The sequence below is a fragment of the Notolabrus celidotus genome, chromosome 3 (genome assembly GCF_009762535.1).
Source record: "Notolabrus celidotus isolate fNotCel1 chromosome 3, fNotCel1.pri, whole genome shotgun sequence".
Lineage (NCBI taxonomy): Eukaryota > Metazoa > Chordata > Actinopteri > Labriformes > Labridae > Notolabrus > Notolabrus celidotus.
Window position 1 is genome coordinate 25,014,182 of NC_048274.1, and position 16,436 is coordinate 25,030,617.

At 37.3% G+C, this 16,436-nt stretch overlaps 2 protein-coding genes across 3 annotated transcripts; both read right to left on the reverse strand.

Annotated features, from left to right (window-relative positions):
• Nucleotides 1-592: 592 nt before the first annotated feature.
• On the reverse strand, nucleotides 593-7,554 carry irf1a (interferon regulatory factor 1a). 2 transcript variants are annotated; one of them, XM_034680570.1, is made up of 8 exons: nucleotides 7,273-7,554; nucleotides 6,389-6,531; nucleotides 6,197-6,296; nucleotides 2,632-2,811; nucleotides 2,392-2,553; nucleotides 2,255-2,307; nucleotides 1,733-1,823; nucleotides 593-1,162 (listed from the first exon to the last, which is right to left on the reverse strand). In XM_034680570.1, exons 2-8 carry the CDS (start codon nucleotides 6,482-6,484, stop codon nucleotides 1,044-1,046), a joined length of 801 nt encoding a protein of 266 aa, XP_034536461.1. In that variant the 5' UTR covers nucleotides 6,485-6,531; nucleotides 7,273-7,554; the 3' UTR covers nucleotides 593-1,043. The 2 variants fall into 2 exon arrangements, with proteins under 2 accessions (XP_034536461.1, XP_034536460.1); XM_034680569.1 differs by having other exon boundaries at nucleotides 6,967-7,554.
• Nucleotides 7,555-10,688: 3,134 nt separating this feature from the next.
• On the reverse strand, nucleotides 10,689-15,406 carry LOC117810956. Its single transcript, XM_034680971.1, has 10 exons — nucleotides 15,248-15,406; nucleotides 15,082-15,152; nucleotides 14,883-14,991; nucleotides 14,516-14,664; nucleotides 14,271-14,413; nucleotides 13,941-14,097; nucleotides 12,797-12,890; nucleotides 12,632-12,710; nucleotides 12,023-12,093; nucleotides 10,689-11,930 (listed from the first exon to the last, which is right to left on the reverse strand). The coding sequence occupies exons 1-10, from the start codon at nucleotides 15,298-15,300 to the stop codon at nucleotides 11,006-11,008; spliced, it is 1,851 nt and encodes a 616-aa protein (XP_034536862.1). The 5' UTR covers nucleotides 15,301-15,406; the 3' UTR covers nucleotides 10,689-11,005.
• Nucleotides 15,407-16,436: the final 1,030 nt, after the last annotated feature.

The window sequence follows — 16,436 nt, forward strand, 5'->3', positions numbered from 1 at the left end:
ACCCCTATCCATCGCTGAAAGCTTCTACAACGGGCATGTGAGCATCAAAACTTGACAACAGAGCAAAGTATCTGCTGTTGACATTAAACACCACAACACACCTTCTGAGATCTACTTGAGACCTCCTCTCATCAGATCAGGGCCCAAAAAGCTCTGACCTGATCAAAGGAGGTCTATACAATATTAGGCAGGTGGTCATAATGTTATGGCTGATCTGTGTATATTAACCCTACATTGCCTCCACTGAGCTTTCCACAGCGTTCATTCAGCTCATCATATTTTAAAGGTTACATTAATGTATATTACATTTCTGTCAACTTAACCTGGAGGTGTAAGTTGTTGTCATCTTTTTTGCTTGACTACTCATCTGTACTTTGAACCCTTTTCAGGATTTGTACTGCTGGCAATACATTTAAAAAATATATTTAAAAAAATATAAATTCTTTTTCATTTTTATTTCTTTCCAAAAATGATACAAAATACACAATATAGTTACATCAACACACAAGTGATTATGTCAGAAGCTTTGGCTGCTGTGAAATAGTTTCAAATGTAGATTACTGAAAATATATAACAAAAACATAACCAAAAAGTTTTACTTGTACAATAATAATCCAAAAATGTAACCAATTGTTGCTTATAAAACTAAAGAAAATATATAAAGTTCATAAGTTTCTTATTCTGACAGATTGGTGTGACAGTAAAAACAGCTTAATACAATTTTTTTTTAAAGCAGTTGAAGTGAAATGAGATCTGTTTACTCTGTGGTGTGAGCTTGGTGTCATTTCAGGGAGTTTTAGGCTGAACCGTAATGAACCCAAGTGATGATGACAGAGGTAAAGCTTGGCTTGGAATAGGATCTTCATCTCAGCAAGCTCAGCAGAAAGGACAACTGACGGAGCAATAATCTTTGTCCTCTCATCTGTCTCCTGTTTCTCCTCTACAACAATCAGCTGAGTGAGACAGACAGCAGGGTGGAAAACAGCTGAAGGTTAGCAAGAAGGAAAAACAGCTTTAGTCAGAGGTGAGCTGTTTGTGAACAGCTACAGCATCAGTGATTGCTGATGTGTGGACCAGTCAGAGAGTTCCTTGATGTAGTTTGGACCAAACAGATCGCTGTAGCTGTCTGCATGCAGAGAATATGTGTAATCATCCCCAGCACCTGAAGAGCACAAAACAAGTAAACATACATGGGAAGAGAGAAGCAGATGGAAAGTTCTGTTAACCTGCTTTAATTTTATAGAAATTACATGAACATTCTCAAATATAAACTATATGTATCATAGACTGTATAAAACAGGTGGGCAACATCACAGCGCCTCATAAGTAAAGCCAAAATATTTGATTGGCCACAGTATAGGTGATAAACCATGCCTCCTCCGTGTGAATAGATAAGACCAGTCAGGTTTAAAACAAGAGTCATTTATGTTTCTATAACCATTAGTGTTTGCCCCAAGAATCTGTTATGCTGTGGTCTCCACTGACCCTAGGGATCTTTAACATTTTATCTGTTTTCATTCATACATCTGTTCAATGTAAGTTTTGCTTAGCGGAAGGGCAGGACATCCATACCATGGCCCTGGCAGCCAACCCTACTGGACAGACTCTGGCTACAGAAGGTGTCAGCACCTGTTACAGGATATTTTGGCTTCACTTTTGTACAAAGGGAAGAGGTGGACGTGAGTTGTCCATCTTTATACAATCAGTAGTTTTCACATTCATATTGACGTACCTGCCCAGTGGTCCCACAGTGAGTGTGTTCTCCATCCTTTCTGCTCCCCACTCTGGTTCCAGAGGTCAACGCTGCTTAAGTGGTCCATCAACTACAAAGAACCAAAACTAGTTAGGCAAATACAAAATCCAAACTGCATCTTAAGACTATTGAACTGGTTTAAAAGCACTTAAAGGTCCCATATAATTAAAAACACATTTTTTCTCTCCTAGACATAAATACTTGAGTCTTCCTGCAGACTGGCAAACCTGAGAAAGTTGAAGCAAAAAAGTCTTTATGCAGCCCACCTTCTGGATACATAGCTTCAATGTGGTGATTTAAATGCCTCATAATCATTGCATCCCTGCCCACAATGAAGTGAGATACAGTTGTGACATGTTGTACCAGCTAAAATACCATTATATGGGACCTTTAAATACAAATCAGGGAGCTTTTTCAGGAGATCATGCAATAATGGGCCAGAAATCCAAAACATCATTGCATTGAGTCAGTCATTCATTTGTAACAGTGAAAGCTTTGCACCTTAAAAACAGCTTCATTTTGTTCCTGGTCCTCTGGTTTGGCTTCCCACATCCCTGCACAATAACAACAACCATCATATAGGCCACAAATGCAACACTCATAACAACAACAACATGCATAAACAGCAATAGTCTCACCATGTAACTGGCTGTTGGCTAATACGTCTTCAGCAGGGGGCTCCACCGTCTGTGGTGTGTCTGGAACAGGTCTTGCTGTTGAGGGTTGCCAAGTGTGTGTGCTGTGTGTATCATCAGCTAAACATACTTGTTTTTCTCGGGGTCTGCTGAACAACTGCAGACCTATGAGAGAGGGGAGGACAGGACAGTTACATGAGGTCTGTCTAACAATGTATCAGAGTATGTTTGCTATCTGTTTACCTCTCCTGCGTCTGTGCGTGTGTGTGCCGGGCAGCATCCTGTACACTCTGTAAGCATTGCTGCCTCTCTTCCTGCTGTGCTCCTGCAGCTCACAGATGTCAGGTAGAGAATTCAAAGCACAGCGGAAATTGGCCTTCCATGTCTTTGGATCTGGCTTATCTTTGCTCGGGCGATACCGTCCTGCAATGAATAGGTGTACAGACAGAAATGGGATTTTTTGTTTTCATGCATACTAGGGGTAGGAACAACAGATTTACCATCCTATAAAAAACTACATCAGCCGTATTGTTCTTAGGTGTAGATTTCTTTTTTTCCCTCCTTAAATGTCACAGTAGCAGGGGATGCTGTTTTCTTGCCTTGTCCATCTACCTTAAATTCTATAATATAGATGCATGATCTATAATAAACACATGTCAAAAAGGTTAATAATAGAAGATCAGCATTGACCCAAGCTGAACTTTTCAGCCGTGAGGACGGGCTACAAAGTGCCACTTTAACCCTCTTGTTATGTTTGTTTCTCTGGAACAGCAATAATGTTCCTGAGTCAATTTGACCCGGGGCATATTCAATCACCCAAAAGTGTCAGAACCCCAAAAAATCCAAATAGACATTTTTTTAATCTAAATTTTAACTCCATTACTATCCATTTAAATCCAGATTTAGTCCATTGGTGTTCTTTAATTCTCACAGATCATGGTTCAATGAGGATAACTCACTATTTTTTTCATTAAAATTAATGTTAAAACTTTTTTAAATGTAAATTGTAAAGTCCTAAATATAAATACAATGGTTTTACATGACATCGATTTTTGTTTATTTTATTTTACATTTTGAATTTTTTATGAAGTGATGTTGATAAATTAACACGACTCCTCTTCTGTCACATGCTGCCCAGATTTTTATGCTGCATTTATCTGGTTTGGAAGACATATATTGCCTAGAAAAACTTTAAAAGGGTCAATTTGACCCGCAACATAACAGGAGGGTTAATAATTTAACTACTCTTGACCATCCAAACAATCTGAGGCCAAATTACTCCTTAATCAAATAGTATGATTATGTGATCAGAATTGCAGCCTTAATCCTGGAATCACTGAACCTTATAAAGATCAATTGCAGCAGACAAAGCAGAACAAGCAGAAAATGAGCACAGGTAGCTGCAGAAGTTTTATTTACGACAGCTATCACTGACTTTAAGAGGTTTCACAACATTGTGTCAAAGTCCATCTGAAATTAAGATACTTCATTTATAATTAAGTGAAATATACTGTGTACTTTTTGCCATCGTTATGTTGTTATTGTGTATTGTTTAATGGTGAGGTTACTTTTAGAATGAAATATTTCCTGTTTTTTAACATATTTAACAGTTGAAAGAGTTTTTTCTTGATGTTTTGAAGTCCTGTTGTACTTTGACAGAAATAGGATCCCCTTGAATATTTAGAGCGAGTGAACTGAAGCTTTCCCATGATGTGATGCAGCTACGGTCAAAAAGCATGACTTTCCCAAGACTCGTGATGTAACGGGGTTATAAATGTGTGTGTGTGTGTGTGTGTGTGTGTGTGTGTGTGTGTGTGTGTGTGTGTGTGTGTGTGTGTGCGTGTGCGTGTGCGTGTGCGTGTGCTCGCAAAAATGCATGTCAGTGTGTCTTATAGCCACTTTCATCAACTCAGAATAACAAAGCAAAAACATCTGCTAATGAAATTTCAAAACCAAAATAGTAAAGTCTAGGGAACTAGATTACATGAAGTGTATGTTTCATAATCTTTAGATTTTGACACATAGTAATAAAAAAGAAAATTCAATCATTTGATGCTTTTTGTTTTATCATTAAAGATCGTTCATCACTCCATAACCTAGAAATTGTCATCCTCCATGCATTCATCACTTCCAAGTCAAACTGTAAAAATAAAATAAATAACAGTAGAAAAATAAACTAGTTGTAATTAACTAGGCTTTAATATATGAAAATAATTATAGATCAAATGTACAACTTTATCCATGGTGAGTTTATGAAAATACGTATCTAAAACTTCTGCTGCTATGCAAAATAAATAAAGAGATAGATGAATAGATGAATAATTAAATAAATAAACAGATCAATGGATCAATAAATAAATAATATGTTACAGTAATGACTAGATAAATATACTAAATCATAAATAAATTAGTTAGTATGTAATATAAATCTGTAAACAACGAGGAATCAGCTGTTAACAGCGTCTACCCGGAAGGACAGGAGGTGTCTTAAGCAAACACAACCTCTCAAAACTCCAGTTAGTCTAAAACGCCGCTGCCAGACTCCTCACACACACCAAGAAAAGGGAACACATCACACCAATTAGCCTCTCTTCACTGATTGCCTGTGGGTTTTAGAATTGATTTTAAGATTTTAACTCTCACTTTTAAAGCAATAAATGGACTGGCCCCTGAGTACCTAAGAGAGTGTCTAAGGATGTATGTCACCAGCTGCTGCCTGAGATCCTCCGGCAGGTCCCTCTTGGAACTTCCAAGGGCAAAGTTAAAAACCAGAGGCGACCGGGCCTTTGCAGTCAGGGCCCCGTCACTCTGGAATGACCTGCCGGAGGAGATCAGGCAAGCCACATCCTTGTCCTCTATTAAATCTCTTTTAAAAACACACTTTTTTAAATGTGCTTTCACTTCTTAACTCATCACTGACTTTTTATTTTCTGCATGGCTTTTATTATTGTTTTTACTTAACTAATTTTAGCTCTCCTTACCTTTGTCAAGTGCTTTTGTGTTTTATGTCTTGCACTCTGTAAAGCACTTTGTAAATATGTTTTTAAAAGGTCCTATATAAATAAAATTATAAATATTATTATTATTATCGGTGACCTCACACAGATTAGATATGTCAAATACATCTTATGACTGTTGCGTGAAGATCAAGGAGGAGTCATTATATAGTTGGATAGATTGGCTTGAGATCCCAAAAGACTTTGTATCTGTTATAGGGACTATTTATACAGCCTGTAAATTTTGCATTCAGTTATGCTACCAACGGTTGCTGGGCAATTTTATAATCTGAGCTGCAGTGAGAATGTGGTAGATCTGGAAAAACATGGATTTAAAGACAACTTCATGGCTGCCTTTTACGTGGAACCCTTTTGCCTACCAGGAAACAGAAAATGCCATGGAGGGAAAAACATTGAAAAAAAACAATGTGGTGTAGGACCATTAAAACTCCTACCTTTATATCATTAAGAAAAATAAACACACTAGTGATTATTTGACTAAATAATGATTCTCTTATAAATAAAGCCACCAAATAAAACACATTTTGGGGGTAATTTTTCCTTCATGGACAAGACTCTTGCCAGATTTGAACTAGGGTCAACCAGAACATGCTGTATGTACCTCAACTGCTAGGAAAGCCAATGATAGTGAGAAATGTATGAAAAATAACAACTAAGTTCTTTAAAAAAGACAGTAATAAGTCAGTCACTTGTGACAGGGAAATATCTACTCTTTCTATAGACAAGCATCACTTTTTGTATATCACAACCAAAACATGTGACTTTATGTTCAATAATGTTCATTCTCCTACCAGTGTGCATGGCCCAGCTCCTGAAGAGTGTGGCATCCCGGTCAATACTCCAGCCATGGCGAGCAGCATGTTTCCACGGGATCTGAAAGATTCGTGCCGACTGTGGAATGAAACACAATGAACAATTGTTGCCAATGTGTTTGAATTAACATCCGTGTATATATGTGTGCATGAGAGACAGAAGGGATCTACCTGGTCCAGCCAGCAGACTCCTGGATACCGCCCAGACTGTATTTGCTCCTCCAGCCACGGCCTCAGCCTCAGCCTCTGCCGGCCCTGTTGTTGCATGCTGCAGTCCGAGCTTCAGGTGTGCACAAAGGTGTTCAGTAGGAATGCTTCACAGGAGAGGGAATACATTTCTCAGGAGTTTAGATTAAATCAGAGGATCCACCTCCACTGTACTCTTCCAATAGAAGACTTCACAGGTCATGATCATACTCCTCCTCTCTGCCTGAGTGGCTCCTCCAGTTACAGGAAATACTCTGGTGAAGGTTTTTAATTATTTTCCTGTTTTCTATACACACTGTTTGGACAGATTGTGGATTCGACAAGTTGAAACGTCTTCTTCACCAAAATCAAATATAGTTGTAAAAATAAATGAATGGTGAGTATATATTTAAAAGTGTGATGTATTTAGAGTCACCTGGAGTTTAAAAGTCAGTGCTTAAATATTTAGGTGAATTCCACCATAAGGGTGTCAATTTATGTTACACCACCAGGTGGAAGCAGAGGTAGACTGACACGATACCAGCTGCTTTTCATGTAGTTACCTGCCTTCTTCTGAACCTTGCTCCACAGATTATGTGGACGGGCACTTTTGTGAGTCTTTATAAGACATCCTCCTCAAAATCATAGTCTACCAACTTAAACTATGCTTTTCATGTTGTGCTTTGCTAAAGTAAGATATATTGATTTTAAAGCTGGGACATAATAATATCTAATGTCACAGACAATAGCACAAACAAACATTTCCCAACTGTATCCACCACAGATTTAAGTTATGTCTAACCGAGGTCCACAGGTAACAGCAAAGCAAAGCACCCAAAAAAATGTCAAAATTGATTTAAGAAACCCACATTCGGTATCACAGAGTCTGCAAACAATGTCATATTTGGAATGCCAGTTGTGGCTAGCTAGCACCACCAGCCTTTAGCGCTCCTTGCAGGCTAGTGTCCACATCCCAACGCTAGTTATATAGCGCTCCAATCAAGTGGTTATTACCAAGTTCAGAATCAGAATCAGCTTTATTGTTGTTGTACAAGTACAATGAAATTTCATCTGACTTCTCTCCGTTTAAATATAAGAATTTCACCAAGAATATATATATTTAAAAAAATGTCCATCAGAGATAAACAGCTTGGCCATAATTCTCCTGTCAGCCACCACCTCCACAGGGTCTAGAGGGGTATACTACGAAGCCGGATTTGCGGTTATCGAGGTAACTTCAGGGTTAACTCTGGATTTTCTGTACTACGAAGGTGGTTCACTCTTTAACCTGCTCCGGAGCAGGTTATGCTCAGGATCAGAGATCAGTTTGGAGAAAACTCCACCCACTGACTAATCAGATCACTCGATCACGGAGCTCTGTGAGCTGATCGCGAGGGGAGGGGGAGAAGAGACGGGCAGGACACTTTGTCTACCTGTAGGATTTTATATATAAAATACTGATGACAGTTATTGATTATCTTTCCTGACATCAAACTTAAACAGAGTCTGAAGTCAGATTATTCAGATGAAATCGTTTTAGGCTACTGTTGTAATTATACAACTGCGCGTATTACTTTGAATCATGTTCTCATTTGTATTAGTCCTTTAACCACAGCGCTCAGTTTGATACCGTCAGGACTGCAGCTGAAATATTACGTCTAAAACTTACACACACGACAAGATTCAATCAGAGAGAGAGAGAGAGATCACTGTCAGGGAATAAATAGAGTTATTATAGTCAGATATATCTAATGATCAATAAACAGAGTTATTATAGTCAGATATATCTAATGATGAATAAACAGAGTTATTATAGTCAGATATATCTAATGATCAATAAACAGTTATTATAGTCAGATATATCTAATGATCAATAAACAGAGTTATTATAGTCAGATATATCTAACGATCAATAAACAGAGTTATTATAGTCAGATATATCTAATGATCAATAAACAGAGTTATTATAGTCAGATATATCTAATGATGAATAAACAGAGTTATTATAGTCAGATATATCTAATGATCAATAAACAGTTATTATAGTCAGATATATCTAATGATGAATAAACAGAGTTATTATAGTCAGATATATCTAACGATCAATAAACAGAGTTATTATAGTCAGATATATCTAATGATCAATAAACAGAGTTATTATAGTCAGATATATCTAATGATCAATAAACAGAGTTATTATAGTCAGATATATCTAATGATCAATAAACAGAGTTATTATAGTCAGATATATCTAATGATGAATAAACAGAGTTATTATAGTCAGATATATCTAATGATCAATAAACAGAGTTATTATAGTCAGATATATCTAATGATCAATAAACAGAGTTATTATAGTCAGATATATCTAATGATGAATAAACAGTTATTATAGTCAGATATATCTAATGATGAATAAACAGTTATTATAGTCAGATATATCTAATGATCAATAAACAGAGTTATTATAGTCAGATATATCTAATGATCAATAAACAGAGTTATTATAGTCAGATATATCTAATGATGAATAAACAGTTATTATAGTCAGATATATCTAATGATGAATAAACAGTTATTATAGTCAGATATATCTAATGATCAATAAACAGAGTTATTATAGTCAGATATATCTAATGATGAATAAACAGAGTTATTATAGTCAGATATATCTAATGATCAATAAACAGAGCTATTATAGTCAGATATATCTAATGATCAATAAACAGAGTTATTATAGTCAGATATATCTAATGATGAATAAACAGTTATTATAGTCAGATATATCTAATGATCAATAAACAGAGTTATTATTGTCAGATCTGCACTAAGATGAGAAATAAGACGTCATTTGCGCATTCAAACTGTTTTTGTCTGATCCCTCAGTTCTTCCTTCATGTTTCAAACACAGCTGTGTTGAAGTTAATCTGGATTATGTGTTTAACTTGTTCATAGTTTTCTTATGTCAGTACAGTGTTTGAAATTCATTTCGATGTGCTGACGGCAGACTGTCCGTGTCTGTGATTGGTCACATGTTGCCTTCTCCGCTCCGTTCATGTGAACGCGCTCAGGGTAATTCTGGATTGACTCAACATGTTGATAACCAGCTTCGTGTGACAGATTAGCGCAATCTCCTTTGTCAAATTCAGTGAAGCTGGATCAGGAGAAGATATCTAGGATATGCTGAACTCCCTTCGTAGTATACCCCTCAAGTCTGAGCTGTCCTCCCTTCACCAGTTAGTTCAGTTTTGCTCTCCTGTATCCTGTCTGCCCACAGCAGGTGAAATCCTTCCAATGTGGCGTTCGTTCCACCTACATACAATGTTGTCTCCATTTTCTACATCAAAATACTGCCAAAACACAACGTGGGACAACATCCAACTGTCATCTGTGTTTTTTACACCCCAGTAGTGGAGCATTTTAGTGTTATAGTAGTAGCCATTTACTGTTGCTGTACATCCCCAGCTGGTGGCAGGGGGTAGTGCAACGGCTAACATCCAATAGACACAACATATGACCAGCATTTCAGGCTAATACAATACAAATACTGATAACTCTTGTGACCAACTAGTAATTCTGGTGCTGACTATTGAGTGACAGTGTTTAATTGTTAAGTCAACTATATGTGCACATCCCAAGTAATAACAATTCAGTTTAGATTAAATCAATTAAATTGTTTGTCGTGTGGGGGAAACAGTTTGAAACACTAAGCAGCAGCTTCTTGGTAGAAAATATAACCCAGGTTACTCCACAGGTCTAAACATGAGGAACATTAAATTAAAGTATTTTTAACACTGAAAAATGTTCTTTCATAATTTCTGTTTAATTTCGTTTTGTGTTCTTCACAGTAATTACCATACACTTTTATTGAAACAAGTTCCTTTGAGCTTTGTGGGACGTCAATAATTACAGCCTAGATCAAGCTGATGCATTTCCGTGGATGTGCATCAGCAGTTCCAGAGAAGAGAAATGAGGAAGTAATTGCATAACTCAGGATAGTAACAGCAGGTGATGACGCAGACGCAGTGTTTAGTTAGTTCTTGTGAACATTGCTTCACAAGGCTCAGTATTCATTGCCAAATTTGGCACAGACATGACTCTTCTTTTTCTGCTTGTCACGGTAGTCTTGGTAACTCAGATGGTTAAACATCATCTCAAACAGTGTGGTCTTCTCAGCATTTTACCGCACTTAAGAAATAACTGTTCTCTTTTTTTTTAAATATGAGATATATTGGCTGTTTGCAATTTTCTTTAATTATCTGTAGCACAAAACATTAAGACTGGAAGACTTGGAAGTATTTTAATGTCATTTTTGAGTCACTGAGGCAAACAAATATCTACAACAACTTAAAAAAAACCCAAATAAAATCACACACAACAAATACTTACATGCCCAAAATGTTTTACATTTCCATGACAATAGTGCAAACTTTTCTCATCATCATTAAGTTAAATGCAGAGGAAACTTGAGTCATGTTAAAAAATATGACCAACATTCACAGTGTCATCCTCTCCCTTCTTTCCATATCAAACATTACTCGACATATTTTTGAATTAAAAGTAACAAAAATGAAATATAAAATAGAGCAAAAAAAAAGTAGTCTACACACACTGATAGCCGCTGTCAGTGATTACTGGCACAGACTTGTTGGCAGAAATCAGAGCGAGAAAAGGTCTCGGGAGCTCAGAGAGACGCTGACCATTGTTAATGGGACATGGAACAACTTGGTTGAAGAGTGTTTGAGGCACCTCGATTAACAGATCTTCAAGATATTTACCCAAATGCTCCTCTTTCTCCTCACTCTTCTTCTCTGAAGGTGACATACCCAGCTGCTCCACTGCTCCACTCTGAAACGGCTGATAGTCAAAATCCACTGCAGGAAATCTGTGTGAGCCTGCAGGCATGGTGCTGAAGCATGGAGTGTCATCATATACAGCCACCTTCTCTGTGTTTCCACTTTCTAAGCTCTCACGTGCAGCCTCAACTTTAAGCACAAGATCACATGGCACAGTTGTGTTGGTGCGACTAGAGATGGATGACACGCTTGAATCTTCTGCTAATGAAAATCTCCCAGAATCTTGGTTGCATGGCTGATAGGACATGTCTGTGGGCATGGAAGATGAGACCTCTGCTGGTAAAGAGGTGAGTGGACATGCTGGTGTCTGTTGGTAGGTAGTGATCACAGTGACACCCTCACTAGGATGGTAGGCAGAGTCACAGAGCATTTTATGCAGCGTCTGGTCCTCAGAAATGTTTGTCATAATCTGAGCGGGTTGGTTGGGAAGGAGGATGGAGTATGTTTTATTGAGAAGTCCAACAGATCCTGAGCTTATGTCTATATCCATTTCATCCATGTTATGTGATGTAGGCATCATGCTGGCAATGGCTTTACTGACAGCTACCTGAACTTCTGCTATAATGTTGGCTGGTTCTGCGTTAGTGTAGCTGGGACAAGAGGAGCCGGTGCTGATTCCGCTGCTTTGCTGAAGGCTCCCACTGCTCGAGTCCTTCAGTGAATCATCGTACCTAATCATGGAGAGATAGGTTATTTCAAATGTCTCACCTTATTATTGTCATAAGGAAATCCTCAAGAAGAATAGTGAATTGTTGATGCTAACCACTGTTTGCCATCATCTAACAGAGGCTCAATACTGATTGGGGAGATGATGGGAGGCCCAGACTTCAAGACCTAAAACAAAGAGGAAAAAAAACAAGCTTCAGATCTGAAACTTCTCAGTCAAGATGATAAATTAAGACAGGCTCTTCTGTGATGGATTTTGCATTAACTATTTATCTGTGCAGGAAAATCAAAGAACTTCTTCATATTTCTCAAAGTTTCTGAAAAGGTTTAAATTATCAAGATAATGTCAGTCTTGGTTTGCTTGGTAAGACACATGATTACATGAGGCAACAACACATGCAGCTTCTGACTACAGCAAACAATCATTGAGAGGCTACTTTGTCAGAATAACAATACATGAGCATCAGGTGTATCAGTATGCATTGCTGGATTGGTAGACCCAACCACTAACAATGAAAAGTAATTATAGGGTGTAACGTCTCTGAATTTCCTATGCTGAAAAATGCGGAACATGAACAGAATGATTTTGTAAGAATCATAAGGTAATCTTACCGCTCTATGAAAAAAAGATTATGATGCAACAACTAAGGCTGCAAGATTTTGATTACAGGAGAACATTATCTGTATATCACAGTTGGTGCCTCACCTTGTGCTCACTTGCATGCACATCAAGTGGTTTTGGATATGGACACTTCGCAACTGGGTCCCACCACTTTGTTCTGAACCTAAAAAAGCAGAAATCAATGAACATAGTTGCAAACATGACAACAGAGACACAGGACAAATACCAACTTTTATCAACATGACTTACTTTACATAACAGCCATATATAGCTCCAGTGAGGAAGACTGCAGCTACACTGAGGCTGATGACGATAGCCAAGAACAGGGCATTGGACGACATAGCTGTGAGGAAATATGTGTGAAGTCAGTTTATTTTTAAACAGATAAAAAACAGAAGGAACATGGACTGCATCAAAAGCAAAACCCTATGTTTCCAACTGGCACAAATACAAAACACTTAAGACTGTTTTCTTGAAAGAGGACAGAATCCAGACACAACATAGTGAAATGTAGATCAGAGAGAGGTCCTCAGGGTACACATATGGGTGTGTCTGTAATAGTGGAGCAAGAGAGTAGAAGAGGAGAGTCCACTTTAGCTAACTGATCCATGAAGGCTTCATTAAACACTGTGCAGCATTTTAAAATACCCTGAAAGCACTTCTGCTTTTCTGTGCAATGATTATCTCATCATCTGATGCAACAATGTGGGGAAATGTTTCCTATTTATCTTAATGATTTGGTGTAGTATGAGACCTGAAGTGGAGGGCTGGTGACACGTTTGACAGGATATCAATTCCTGCCACAACACTTCATTGTACTCTGCAAAATACTGCCAGATAAAATGCAATTGTATCAGGATTTTAAAATGCAATTTTATCTGGCAAAACAATGTAAACAAGAACATGCAAGAGTGCATTCTTACTCAGTCTAGTAAAATATTTGTATCTGGAATGACGTGGCAGGTCTTGGCTCAGATTCAAGATTAAGAGCCGAAAAACTACTACAAATGTAACACATTCCCAAACCAGTCACAAGCTTTTCATTTTAGGACATATGTTGACTGATCTGACTTTTTAAGTTTCATGCCCTTGCAGGGAACATGGAATGCTGCGAGACCCAAAAAAATGAATACACAGCAGCACAAACATCACAGTCTGTGAACTCGATCAGCTTCCTGAAGCAACGCTTTCAAGGTCCAAGCGACAGCTGTGTTTTATGCACTTTAAACTGAAGCCTGTTCTTTGTCATCTTAAACTAGATGTTAAATAAAGAAAGATAATCTTAAATACATAGGCTGTAGTATATGTATCAACATAGAAATCTGTTACAAATCCAGTTTGAGTGCATCTGGAGAAGTAAAAAGTGACAAAAAGATTTAGAGGAAGCACTTACAGGTTGTGAATTCCCACTCTTCACTACTGTCACTGTACTTCTTACTATAGTGGGTGTGGGTTCTCATGCTGACCAGGTATGTTGTGCTTGGCTTTAAGTCTTGTAATAAATAGTAGTTCTTTCCATTACCTATACTTTGGTTGAGCATTTGAGACACCTGGGTGAAAGAAACAAGAATCTTATTAAAGGAGAGTTTGCCAATCATTTTATTTCACAGAAACCTGACTCATCCTGCATATACATAACATAACCTGACTAAAACACCCAGGTATATGTCTAAAACTTTAGCAAATGTTGTCTGTTACACAGAGTATATAACTCCTTTGATACCTTTGATGTGTCTCCTTTCTCACGGTAAGTCACTTCAGCAGTAAGGCTCCTAGTTATCATTTCCTGCGTGTTGGTCAACCACACAACTTCAAAGTTGCCGTTGCTTTCATCGACTGAAACGATTGTTGGAGTTTTTGGCTTTACTGTGGAAAAACAAACACATAAATGAAATCTTTCACTTTCACTGTTATCAGTCAAGTTCTGACATAAGAGGATGAACTCTCATTGAAAACCAGTCGACTCACTACTGCCTCCGACACTGATGGTTTTGGACTCCATTATTTTGCCTTCTTTCCAAACTTTTGCTGTATAACTATCCAATGCCATTAAAAACATCCCCACAGAGCAACAACATGTTCCACTGTCGCACTGCTTGAACATGCAATCCGTATCCCTACAGAACACAAGGAAAAAATAAATGAGTTAAACAAAACCAGACTGTGTATTTCTGGTTTCTCAGGCTGTCAGCTGATATTAATTTCATATATGATATACACAAATCAACTACATTTACAGAATAATGTTCAACGTCACAAACCTCAGCTTAAAAAAAACTTATTTTAACTTGTAAATCTACAGGCTCTGTAATGAAACATTAAAATAAAAGCTCACCATCTTGAGTCGCCATTGGACAGGGTCATATTGTATTCAGTGCAGTTTTCCCCTCCAAAGTGGCAAAACATAAAATCCTCAAAGTCGTTGGTGCAGTCAAGACTTTGGCCTGCTCGAGTCAAACAACATAGAGGAGATTCATTATGAATATGGTTTACTTCACATTGATTCAAAAGCTGTCTGTGTCTATTGTACTTACCAGAGAGTGCAAGTACAGCTGCAATATTTCCTAAAACAAGAATGCATAAAGTTTTCCTGACGCCAAATCCCCTGAAAGCAAACACAGAAGTAGATCAAGTAGGTTATAGGCGACTTTAATCAAATGTGGCGATTTAAATCCTAAAATATCCGGTAATGCTGATTACCTGTTCAGCCCCATGATGAAAGGAAGTATTCCTATTGTGTCCATCCAAAACATCAACCGAACTTATTCACGGCTCATTCCGTCTGACAGCGAAGAAGGAAGCGCGCTACGTGCGCTCAGTGTCGCACCCTTCCTGATCTGGGAAGCTCGGCCTCTCCATTTACTGGAAATGTTGCAAGAGCTCCTCTGAGGAAAGGCGGTTCAATCCCATTTCTTTTACGCAGACAGGAGGCGATGTTACTCTTTAACCAAAACGTTATAACAAGACATCCATCTATGTGGATTTGTTTTATTGTATAAAACTCTGTAGGGATGAATGTATTAATCCGAATAGGACAATTCGGGCTGAATATGTACATGACAGTGAAAACAAGAGCAAACAGACTGAAATACAGTTTATATCCAAAAGCAATAATTGCATAGCTAAATAATGCAAATATAAATTTGGGACTCTATAATAATTTGAATGTCTGAATGTTGAATGCTGTGTGCCTCTGTTTTTATTTATTTAGTATTAATATTTGTCTACTGTTTAGTGATTTTTATTCTTTAACTCAACTCAACTTATTTATATAGCACCTTTCATACATGAAAACATGCAGCCCAAAGTGCTTCACAGAATAACAGAGACAGAAAACAACAGCAATGGTAAAATTATAATAGGCATTATTCTAAATAAAATACTTAAAAATAAAAGAAAATCAACAGTAAAATTTGTGTCAGAAAGAAACCAAAAAAAAGTGCACTCTGGATGCCACTAAAATGTATAAAATGTAAAAAAAGAAAATGATAAAAAAAAAGTGCAATATGGATGCCTCTCAAATGTATAAAACATAGAAAAGTGCCCTCTCGATGCCACTAAAATGTATAAAATTTAAAAAGAAATTGCCCTCTGGATGCCCCTCAAATGTATAACTCCTATTTAAAAAAAGTGCTGTATGGATACCAATGTAGTTGCTCATGTTATGTTGTGTTAATTATGTACTATAATAAATAATACAGAAATAAATACATTATCAAAACATTATCAATTAACCATGGACACAATATTTATCGTTGCATACAGATTTTGAGAAAATGACATGCCCATACATTCTGACAAATTCACTTTCAAAGTAAGATAATATAATATAATATAATATAAGATAAGATAAGATAAGATAAGATAAGATAAGATAAGATGATAAGAT

Coding starts and splice junctions, on each gene's coding strand:
- irf1a (XM_034680570.1), bottom strand. CDS start 6,484: ATGCAACAACAGGGCCGGCAGAGGCTGAGGCTGAGGCCGTGGCTGGAG. Junction 6,297..6,388: donor GAGTCTGCTGGCTGGACCAG/GTAGATCCCTTC, acceptor TTCATTCCACAG/TCGGCACGAATCTTTCAGAT. Junction 1,163..1,732: donor ACTGTGGGACCACTGGGCAG/GTACGTCAATAT, acceptor TGTGCTCTTCAG/GTGCTGGGGATGATTACACA.
- LOC117810956 (XM_034680971.1), bottom strand. CDS start 15,300: ATGTTTTGGATGGACACAATAGGAATACTTCCTTTCATCATGGGGCTG. Junction 14,992..15,081: donor AGCTGTACTTGCACTCTCTG/GTAAGTACAATA, acceptor TGACTCGAGCAG/GCCAAAGTCTTGACTGCACC. Junction 12,094..12,631: donor TGCATGCAAGTGAGCACAAG/GTGAGGCACCAA, acceptor TCTTTGTTTTAG/GTCTTGAAGTCTGGGCCTCC.